The sequence below is a fragment of the Camelina sativa genome, chromosome 19 (genome assembly GCF_000633955.1).
Source record: "Camelina sativa cultivar DH55 chromosome 19, Cs, whole genome shotgun sequence".
NCBI lineage: Eukaryota > Viridiplantae > Streptophyta > Magnoliopsida > Brassicales > Brassicaceae > Camelina > Camelina sativa.
Genome location: NC_025703.1, coordinates 4,211,573 through 4,222,346, shown reverse-complemented (window position 1 = coordinate 4,222,346; position 10,774 = coordinate 4,211,573). Strand labels below are relative to the sequence as shown.

At 36.8% G+C, this 10,774-nt stretch overlaps 2 protein-coding genes and 1 long non-coding RNA gene across 3 annotated transcripts in view; all 3 read right to left on the bottom strand.

Annotated features, from left to right (window-relative positions):
- Positions 1–2,157, bottom strand: part of LOC104764708 (receptor like protein 30-like) — a 7,802-nt gene extending 5,645 nt beyond the window's left edge. The window contains exon 1 of the mRNA XM_010488292.2: positions 9–2,157. Coding sequence (XP_010486594.1) covers positions 9–2,094 — 2,086 coding nt within the window. The 5' untranslated portion in view covers positions 2,095–2,157. The remainder of the gene's footprint in view (positions 1–8) is intronic.
- LOC104767403 (receptor-like protein 12) lies at positions 6,348–7,707 on the bottom strand. Its single transcript, XM_010491433.1, has 2 exons — positions 7,647–7,707; positions 6,348–7,396 (listed from the first exon to the last, which is right to left on the bottom strand). The coding sequence occupies exons 1-2, from the start codon at positions 7,705–7,707 to the stop codon at positions 6,348–6,350; spliced, it is 1,110 nt and encodes a 369-aa protein (XP_010489735.1).
- Positions 8,312–10,774, bottom strand: part of LOC104764707 — a 4,210-nt gene continuing 1,747 nt past the window's right edge. Inside the window, exon 5 of the long non-coding RNA XR_763774.2 lies at positions 8,312–10,744. This is a non-coding gene — a long non-coding RNA (uncharacterized LOC104764707). The remainder of the gene's footprint in view (positions 10,745–10,774) is intronic.

The following is a 10,774-nucleotide window of genomic DNA, read 5'->3' as shown; positions in this document are numbered from 1 at the left end:
CTCTACACCTTTATTCATCAAAACCATTGAATCATGGTAATAGCCTAATTTATCTCCCATGTAATTGTCATTCGACCGACCTTCGTCTGTCCCAAGTGATGACATAGCACTCCATCTCACAAAGTACTCTGATGGCAAAGTTCCAGCGAAGTGATTGTGCGATATGTCGATGATCCGCAACTGAGGGAAGGAGGCTTGATGTATTGGTCCATGAAATGCATTGGAGCGAAGGACAAGAACTTGCAGCTTTTGTAGAGAACCCAACCAGAATGGAAACGTGTCGTTGATTCTGTTGCTTTCCACGTTCAAAACTTCAAGAGTTGAGAAACGATTCAAAGATCTTGGAAGCTTTCCCACCAGTTGGTTATGACCGATGTCAAGCGACCTTAGACTTTCAAATATTTGCTCTGGAAGACCTCCGCTAAGATTATTCTGACGAAGGTTTAGATCTGAAAGATTACTCTTGAGATTTCCCATACAAAGAGGGATTGAACCGTTTAAGTTGTTTTCAGATAAATCGAGAGTGTTTAGAGACTGCAAGTCGCATATGAAAGAAGGAATCTTGCCCTTAAATTTGTTGTTGGAGCCAAGCAAGTGCCTCATAGATGGTTTCCGGAAAGAGGATAGTCCTTGTTTCTTCTTTGATCTTTGGAAACCGATGAAAGTGTTGTTGGAAAGATTCACGTATTCCAACTTTGGTAGCAACCATAACCAGGCAGGAACTTGACCTTCGATTTTGTTGTTGGAGATGTCTAGCTGCGTCATTCCATGTTGGGTTCTTAGGAGCTCTGGAAACTCGATGATACCGCAGCTTGATAAGCTCAAAGAAAATATCTCCTGTGAAGGGGGATATGAAACTGAACTCTTGTTTGTTGTTGAAACATGGTTGCCTGAGAGATCTAAATAAGAGAGGCTTTTGGAATATGATAAGATATCATTCAAGTCAATCGTAGTGGTGGTGTTCAAATAGGATAGGTATAGAACTTCGAGTGACTTGAGAGGCGAGAAGATACTAAAGTCAATTGGGCGGCCTTGGGTGTCGAAATGAGAAAGGCCAAGAGACGAAAGGTTGACAAATCTGGAAATGGATCTCGGGATTGGCCCTTTGAAGTTGTTATGGCCAATGTGTAACTCTTCTAGGTTAGATGGTGAAGAAGATATATTCCCAAACTCAAGAGTGCCGTTGAATTGGTTACCACGCAAATAAATATATGTCAAAGAAGGAATGGTGAAGAGAGAAGAAGGGATAGTTCCTGTGAAAGCATTGCCATTTGCTACAAAATTTCTCAAGTTGGATAGTGAAGTGATATTAGGAGGAAGCGCACCACTGAACTGATTGTTGGAGATATCTAAATCTGACAACCCTGTCAAATTCAATAGTACAATGGGAAAACTTCCACTGAGCATATTGATACCAACATCTAAGGAGGTTAGCTGGTTTAGATTGCCAAAAGAAGATGGGATTTCACCAACGAGATTGTTACCCCAAAAGTCGAGAGAGGTGAGATGAGAAAGGTTTCCAATGGAATCTGGGATTTGACCGGAGAATTGATTACCCTCAAGGTCGAGATAGGTGAGTTGAGTAAGGTTTCCAATCCAAGATGGAATCTGACCCGAAAACTGATTATAAGAAAGGTCGAGAGAGGTGAGATGAAAAAGGTTTCCAATCGAAGATGGAATCCGACCACTGAAATTATTTCCAGAAAGGCGGAGAGCGATAAGATTAGAAAGGTTTTGAAGACTGCTATTGGAATGAAACCGGCCATGGAGAAAGCTGCAGCGAAGGTCTAGCTCGACCACTTCTCCGGACTTGGCATTGCACGTGATACCCGTCCAACTACAACAGTCACTGTTATTCGCCCATGACTCCGTCTTCCGATGAGGTTCAATTCTATACACCATACAAATAGGATTAGGCTCCCCAATCTCAAACTCGTTTTTGAACTGGAGAAGTGCATCCCTTTGTTCGGGACGACATAGAAAATGCCTAGTAGTAGGAGGAGCCGCAAACACGTCTTCAAAATGATAAATGAACAAGAAAATAAAACAAAGAGTAATAGGAATGATACTCGTTGAGTTGCACAAGCCTTTCATTTAATTTTCTTGGATTAAAAGATAATGAAGAAGACTAGAAATTGTGAGATGGTAAATAACATGGTTTCGTACGCATATCTCTTTTATATACATAATAATAATAATAATAATACATTCTATTTCCACAAAGATAATAAATCCAACACAGCTTGACTGACTCACTATTACTAGTCTTTCTACCAAGTGTTCTTCACGTTAAAATGCAAAGACTTAAAAGAGTCTTTACATTTGAATAATCAAATTCCACGCATTTTGTCTTACTTTTAATAACTTACAGGAAACTTCACAAGACAAGTTGTTTTGTTCCAACCAAAAGAAAAAATATCAATGAGATTCAGAAAACTTTGTTAGTTTGTGTGCTACACTAGTCCTACTTGTGAATGATAATATTACATTTTTTGGCAAATATATACAAATGTATTTTCTATATGAGACTTTTCTTTCGTTATAATTTAATTATATATTTCTTGTATTAATTTTGTAATCTAAAATTTTGATTTAAATTCAAATAAATTATTGTTCTCCGGATAAAATATTGTTATTTTCCAAACTTTCATTGTTTGTCAAATTTATTTGTTGAATTAAATATATTTTTTTATTGAAAGATTTACTCAAATGTTATCCAAAAGTTGGTTTATTACTCATATGTTATTAAATCCAAAAAATTACTCAAATGTTTAGTGTCCTGGGTGTAATTACAATTTACCCCTTGGGTTTAGTTTTTCGATTTTGAGTAAAAAAAAAAAAAAATACACATCAGCAAATTAAAATACACATCAGATATGATTTAACACATCACTAAGCAGTTTTTTAGATCGACAATTGTTTTTCTTGTTTATATCAAAAAGAAGGAAAGTGAATAGTTTTCACTGTTCACAAACCGCGAAATTAAAAAAAAAACTCTCTCTCGTCGTCTCTTGTCGCCGGCGATACTCGCTCTCTGTCCACTCTCTTGCCGTCAATCTCTCGCCGTCATCTCTCGCCGTCTTTGCTCGTTCTCTCTTTCTCTTCGTCGTCGCACTCTCTCTCTTCGTCATCACTCTCTCTATCTTCGTCGTCGTGTTCGTCTTCGTTTAAACGTTCCGGTATGTGTCGAGAGTTTAGTTTCGAGTTTTCCGGCTGAATGTGGGTTTTTATCAATGATTTACGACTGATTCTCGCCGTCGTTAATGACGGCTGATTTGTTAGATCTATTCGATTCGATGGCTGATTTACTTATAGGGTTTACGGCTGATTTGTTAGATATATTCGATTCGATGGCTGATTTGTTTTATTTTGCGGCTGAGTTACAGCTGAGTTTTGTATTGGTGACTGAGTTATTTTGTGCTTTGGATCTGAGTTATGTATTTGTGGCTGAGTTATGTTATACTTTGTGTATGAGTTTGTTTTCTGTTATGGCTGATTTATTTTATGCTTTACTGCTGAATTATATTATTTATCAGATGTCGATGGTGATTATTTCTAAAGAAAAACAAGCAAGGGATTACCCCCCAAGACTATACGCTGAAGGAAACTCTAATCTAGAGTTAAGAGAAATTAATACCAATTTCAGGATGGGAGAATTCCCTGCGATTAGGGAAGCAATAGGACAGGATGTGTGGGAAAAAACGAAGGATCTACCTATTGGAATAATCTCTAAGCTAGTTGATAGCCAATTCGTCTGGTCTGGTAAGGTTGTACATTTCCTACTATGTAACCAGTTAAGGGTACATAAGAAGGAGCTTTGGTTTGTCGTCGGCGGTCAACCTATCAGGTTTGGGTTGAATGAATTTTCTCATGTCACGGGGTTAAACATAGACCCAATGCCGACAGAACGGTTTGAACTTGAAGAGGAACACAAAGCGTTCTTCAGACTTTTGAAAGTATCTGGTGGGGAAGGTCCATCATTAAATGAACTCAGGAAAGGAATGAAAGTGTGCCGGTCATGGATAAACCCTGATCACCGTAAATGGTTGGGGCTGTTGCTTCTTCAACACATTGGACTTTATGGTTTGATTACAAAATTAAATTATAACGAAAGAAAAGTCTCATATAGATAATACATTTGTATATATTTGCGAAAAAAATGTAATATTATCATTCACAAGTAGGATTACAAAATTGAATTTAAATCAAAATTTTAGATTACAAAATTAATACAAGAAATATATAATTAAATTATAACGAAAGAAAAGTCTCATATAGATAATACATTTGTATATATTTAAATGTAATATTATCATTCATATAGATAATACATTTGTATATAATAAAATGTACTAAAAGGGAGCAGTGGAAGTTTCTAAGCACTTGTATGTCAGATTAAGTACAAACTTTTGGAGTTTGCAATGCTTCTCTAGCTACTTCTTGTCTTTTGAAAAAATGAATATATGAGAACATGATTTTTATTCTGAATAAATTACCTTTGCTGAAAAAAAAAAGAGAACATGATAATATTGTTTAAAGAGATGTTCTAGTGGAAGCTAAAGGTTTATATTCCTCCACTTAGATTGGTTTCATCATCATGAACGTGCTTGAATTAGTGTATGTTCATAACTCTTTTGCTATGGTTTTACGTTTACAGTTTCTAAGATGGTTACGAAAACTATAGGTTAAGAAGGAAAAAATGGCGACAAAATTGGAAGCGCAAGGTGGTCAGAGACGATGGTGGTGCTTACGTAAACGTCAAGAAAGTGTATGTTGGTCAAGGTGATTCTGGAGTGGTTTACGTCAAGTTTGATTACGAGAAAGACTGCAAAATCGTATCACGCGAACATGGGAAGATGACACTACTTGGAACAGAGGAGGTATAAAACATTTTTTTTTTCTTTCTTGTTGTTATAAAAGAGAGTTTCTTTGTCACTGAATGATCAGATTTTTTTTTTTCCGTTGCTTAGTTTGTGCTTGATCCAGAAGCTTACATCACACCAGTGAAATTTTACTACGAGAAGCTCTTTGGATCACCGGTAGAGATCGTCACGGCTCTAGTCTTTAAGACATTTAAAGGCAAAACTTCTCAGCCTTTTGGATTAGTCACTGGACAAGAAGCATATTTGGGTTCTTGCAGTTTGAATCAAGAAGGGAGATACTTCGGCATAAAGGGAGCAGTGGAAGTTTCTAAGCACATGGTATCTCAAATTTAAGTAAAAACTTTTGGAGTTTGCAATGCTTCTCTAGCTACTTTATGTCTTTTGAACAAAATGTGACAAAAAAAAAGATTATGGAAATGGTTTTGACTCCGAGTTTGAAAGTTACTCTAAAGAAATACTCTTTCCTCCTTTGTTCTTAATCCTTCAGTTTCACTTGGTGTTGCAGAAAAACCCGTATATGGTTGCGTTTTTTCAAAAAAAAAACTCACTTCCATTGTTCTTGTAAAAAAGGTTTGATTTTAACTATCACATGAAACTTACATTGACACTGGAATCACTCCAAAGATTCTATATGCTCTTCTGGTTCACTTATTCACAAGCAAAATGCGCTAAGAAAGTTATTATTTAATAGACACTTGAGAAAGAGAGATCTTTGCCAGTTTTGGTCAAGACCTCAAGTTTGCATCCTTGTTCTATAATGGAGAAGCAATGAGAGCTCTTAAACATTATCAAAACATAAATGCAGATAGTATGAGCTGCATCTCTTTCACGCCTCATTCTTGTTGTTATCTTGGACACCCTGAAAGCACCAAAGGATTGTATCTGTAAGAAAGAAACCAGAAAAAGCTTCCATAGAGAGATCTTTACATTTTTAAAATTCATCAGTTTAATCATCAGAATAGAACTTCTAACCTCGTCTTGGTGTAGTATACGAAAATGAAAGATCAAATAGATATATCACAAATTTCGATATCAATTACGTACCTATTTCTTAAAAAAACTATCCATCTAATTATTTTAATGCTTGCTAACAAATTCGTTTAAAAGTCAGAACATTACCTCTCTAGTGAGTTGTGGAGCTTCTGCTTCTACGATTGTTTCGGCCAAAAGGGTTCCTAAACCACTCTTGTTTGTAGGAAAGCAATATGTATCCAATCGTAAATCCAAAGGAAATACCAGGTATGAATCCTATTGCAGCTGCTATCCAACTAATCACCTCTTCTTCATATTTTTCCTCTGATTCCGACGTTTCATATATTTGTGTGGCTGGTGTGTGAGCATCTCTGCAAATTTCGTTAAGGGAAGAGCCAAAAAGTCCCATATTGCCCTCGAAAGAAGAGCAACGCTGCGTCCAAAACTGAGTGCCCCCTGGAACTAGGCTTGTAAGCTTGTTATGAGAGAAGTTCATTTCATGTACGCAAGGAACGAGAGCCCCCCTAGCTCTTGTGGAATTTCTCCTATAAGCTTGTCTTGGGAAACGTCCAGCGACTCGAGAACTGTCAGGTTCCCCATAGATGAAGGGATGCGGCCAGTGAATGCATTGTTTGCCAATAGACCGATGGACTTTGGAATCTCTCCTTCAAATTTGTTTCCCGAAAAGTCAATTGCTGTTAAGATTTTAAGGATACGTACTAGCTCCAACTCTTCACCTTTATTCATCAAAACCATTGAATCATTGTAATAGCCAAATTTATCTCGCATGTACTTTTCGGAAGACTGATCTTCGTCTGTTCCAAGTGATGACATAGCACTCCACTTCACAAAGTATACCGATGGCAAAGTTCCATTGAAGTGATTATGTGATATGTCGATAATCCGCAACTGAGGGAAGGAGGCTTGATGTATTGATTTATGGAATGCATTGGAGCGAAGGAAAAGAACTTGTAGCTTTTGTAGAGAACCCAGCCAGAACGGAAACGTATCGTTGATTCGGTTGCTTTCCACGTTGAAAACTTCAAGAGTTGAGAACTGGTTCAAAGATCTTGGAAGCTTTCCCACAAGTTGGTTATGACCAACGTCGAACGACCTTAGACTTTCAAATATATACTTCGGAAGACCTCCACTCAGATTATTCTTACGAAGGTTTAAAACTGAAAGATTACTCTTGAGATTTCCCAAACAACGAGGGATTGACCCATTAAACTTTTTTCCAGATAAATCGAGAGTCTCTAGAGAACGAAACTCGCATATGAAAGAAGGAATCTTTCCCGTGAAGTTGTTGTTGGAGCCAAGCAAGTAACTCACAAATGGTTTCCGGACAGAGGATAGTCCTTGTTTCTTGTTTGATCTTTGGAAACCGATGAAAGTGTTGTTGGAAAGATTCAGGTAGTACAAAATTGGTAGAGTCCATAACCAGGCAGGAACTTGACCTTCGACTTTGTTGTTGGAGATGTCTAGAAACACAATTTCATGTTGGGCTCTAAGGAGCTCTGGAAACTCGGTGATACCGCAACCTGATAAGTACAAATATCTAATCAATTGTGAAACTGAACTCTTTTTTGTTGTTGAAACATGGTTGCCTGAGAGATCTAAATGAGAGAGCCTCTTGGAATATGATAAGATATCATTCAAGTCAATTGTAGTGGTGGTGTTTAAATAGGAAAGGTATAGAAATATGAGTGACTTGAGAGGCGAGAAGATACTTAAGTCAACTGGGCGGCCTTGGGTGTCCAAATGAGAAATGTCAAGAGACTCAAGATTGACAAATTTGGAAATGGATCTCGGGATTGGCCCTTTGAAGTTGTTGTTGCCAAGGGATAAACATTCTAGATTAGATGGTGCAGAAGATGTATTCCCAAACTCAAGAGTGTCGTTGAGTTGGTTATCACTCAAACGAATACTTACCAAAGAAGGAATGGTAAAAAGATGAAAAGGGATAGTTCCAGTGAAAGCATTTTGACTTGCTTCAAAGTAGGTCAGCTTGTTGAGATTGCCAAAAGAAGATGGGATTTCACCAACGAGATTGTTTTCCCAAAAGAAGAGAAAGGTGAGTTGAGAAAGGTTTCCAATAGAAGATAGAATCCGAACACTGAAATGATTATCAGAAAGGTCGAGATAGGTGAGATGAAAAAGGTTTCCAATTGAAGATGGAATCCGACCACTGAAAAGACCCCAAAAAAGGCTAAGGCCCAATAGTATTGGGGATAAAAAATAAGACGCAGGCCCCTTGGTTGTTGTGATGTTGGTTTGTTTTTTTTGTCGTCAAACAAAAAAAGAATAAAAATATAAATAAGTTCTAAATATATATATATAAGTTCTCAATATTATATATAGTTCAAACTTTTATTATATTGATAAAATAAGAAAATAAATATTTTCAATAGTATAGATTATAATTTATATTTTTCTTGTTATAAATTATGCATAACAGATTGTTATATTTTTCCCCCCAAAATATTAGATTTTGTTCAAAATATAATATAATCTTTAAAATGAGGCTTTTATCTCATTTATCAAGTTTCAATTAATTTTTAAATATATATATTTCTTAAAATATCTCTATTATTCTGTAATCTAAATTTGATTTAAATTCAATTAAATAGGGAGCATGTTAGGTACAATTGGGGGATTTACGAAATGCTGTTGCAAGGAAAATATTTTAAGCTGGTGGAGGATTCGATTGCAGAGCTGAAAAAGAAGGAATTGAGGGAGTATCATGAAACATTTGAGTTGATTAAGTCTCTCCTGTGGATCTATCTGAATCGTACTTGGTTAGTGTTTACTTGGGAAAGGCTGAGAAGTGATACTCAAAACGAATGTTAGGATGATTCAACCTCAGAAAATTATTAGGCAGTGTTTAATGATAGGAAGGTTATATGAGACTGCTCATACGACAAGAGTGGTTACCAAAAAAGAGAGTGATGATTTTCCGAAGGAAGCTCAGCCTTTACATGTTTCAAGTGAAGCCAAGGATTTTAGCAATTAGTCTGGTGCTTAACGGAGTAGAAGTAGCATTCAATCTTAAGGGATTTTATCATCCAAACCAGAGCATGATCATAAAACAGTTTTTCTTCCTACTATGGAGAAACCTAAAGATGGAGTACATGAGGACAAGGTTGCATTGGAGGATACCGATGTTATAGCTCATATTTCTGTTAATGCAATTTCAGGAGTCTTTGATAATCGAATGATGAGAGTGAAGGGTTCTTATGGGAAGCAAGTATTGTATATTCTCATTGACTCGGGTTCTACACACAACCTCATGGATCCCAAGGTAGCTGAGAAGTTGACATGTGTTTTCAAACCTGCAAGTTTGGCTCGAGTTTCAGTAGCTGATGGGATAATGTTGGGGGTTGATGCTAAAATAGATAAGCTTCAATGGGAATTTAGAGGACACAATTTCAGGCTAATCTTATGGTAATTCACTTGGGTGGGTGTGATATGGTATTAAGCGGTCAGTGGTTGGAGACATTGGGGCCAATAACTTGTAATTTTAAGAAGCTAGAAATGCAGTTCCGTGTAGGGCATAAAAAGGTTTTTCTTATGGGTATTAGGCAAGGCTCTGTCAGAGATGTGAAGACCCTAAAGCTTAACTAGATGAGGGAAGATCAAGTCCAACCTTCCATGAGATGTGTTCACAAAGCTAAACATCAATCCGGTCAAATAAGTACTGAAGGTGAGAAAGTCACAGAACTGTTTCATAAAAGAGCTCCGCATATAGATAAGGACTTATCGAATGGGAATTAATCAGCTCAGCAAGAATCTTATGATGGTGTCAAGATAATGTTGCAGCAACAAGAAGCAATATGTGCCACAAAATCGAATCCATATGAGAAATCAAATTCAACACGTGTCTCATTATCAGAGTGAAATGTCAGCAATTGTTGACAAAATCTCAGGTTAGGCGTGTATGGGAACCAGGTGGATTATCAGCTAAAGCAAATCAGTGGGACTGCCCAAAGCAAGGTTACAATGGGTTGGGTCTAAAAGAAAATAGAAGATCTACTCTACAGTGGAGATACAGCTCAGATATTAGCATGCAAATATATGTGATCAGAATGTGTCAATTGACACAAAAAGAACTAAAGAGTTTCTTCATAGTGGAGCAGGTTGTGATATGTGAACCACCCTCCATTTTCTGCGGTCAAGTTGGGAAGTCCTAAAGATTGTGATGCATTGCTAATACAACAGTTTCTACTTGATAATGCGGGGTACCAAATCAAGCACAAGAGGCAATTTAAACTCTTGCCAACTGCTGGAATTATATTTGGAAAATCTTGTGCTCGTCCCTAACTATGCACCACAGTTTCATACCTTAAAGACTGATCAGTCTTATGAGTATGGGGTTGGTTATACAAAGCTGAGAAGCCAACTGCTAATGGAGTATACAATACTTGTTCCTTGCAAATCAGGTAGTTCCCTTCTCTACAGGTCAAGGTTTCTATTTGATATAGGAAAAAGAGGGTTAAGAAAGATGAACACGTGGAGGGTGGAGGGCTAAACTGGATCATTCATGAGATTTGTGTTGAGTTTGTTATAGTTTCTTTTTAGTTTCTTAAATCTGTGATCATCGTGTTGTACTCATCTTGCTGGAGCTGTTTCTTCTATTCTTCTATCTAAGGCTTGTGAGATTTAAATTCTCGTTTCAAGAAGGACGATTCAATTTGTGTTTGATTTTCAAGTATTCGATTCAGTTGCAGTTTCTCTGCATCACTACATTATATACTAGATTCCCCTGATATTCTAATCAGTTTCTTAGAGCATATTCCGATAATGTATCTTTTTATTGGGGGCAAAATTCCGATAATGTAACTAAATATTACTTATTCTAAAGAACGTATGTAGATTTCTTCTTATCAAACCTTTCAAAAAAAAAAAAAAAAAAATGTTAA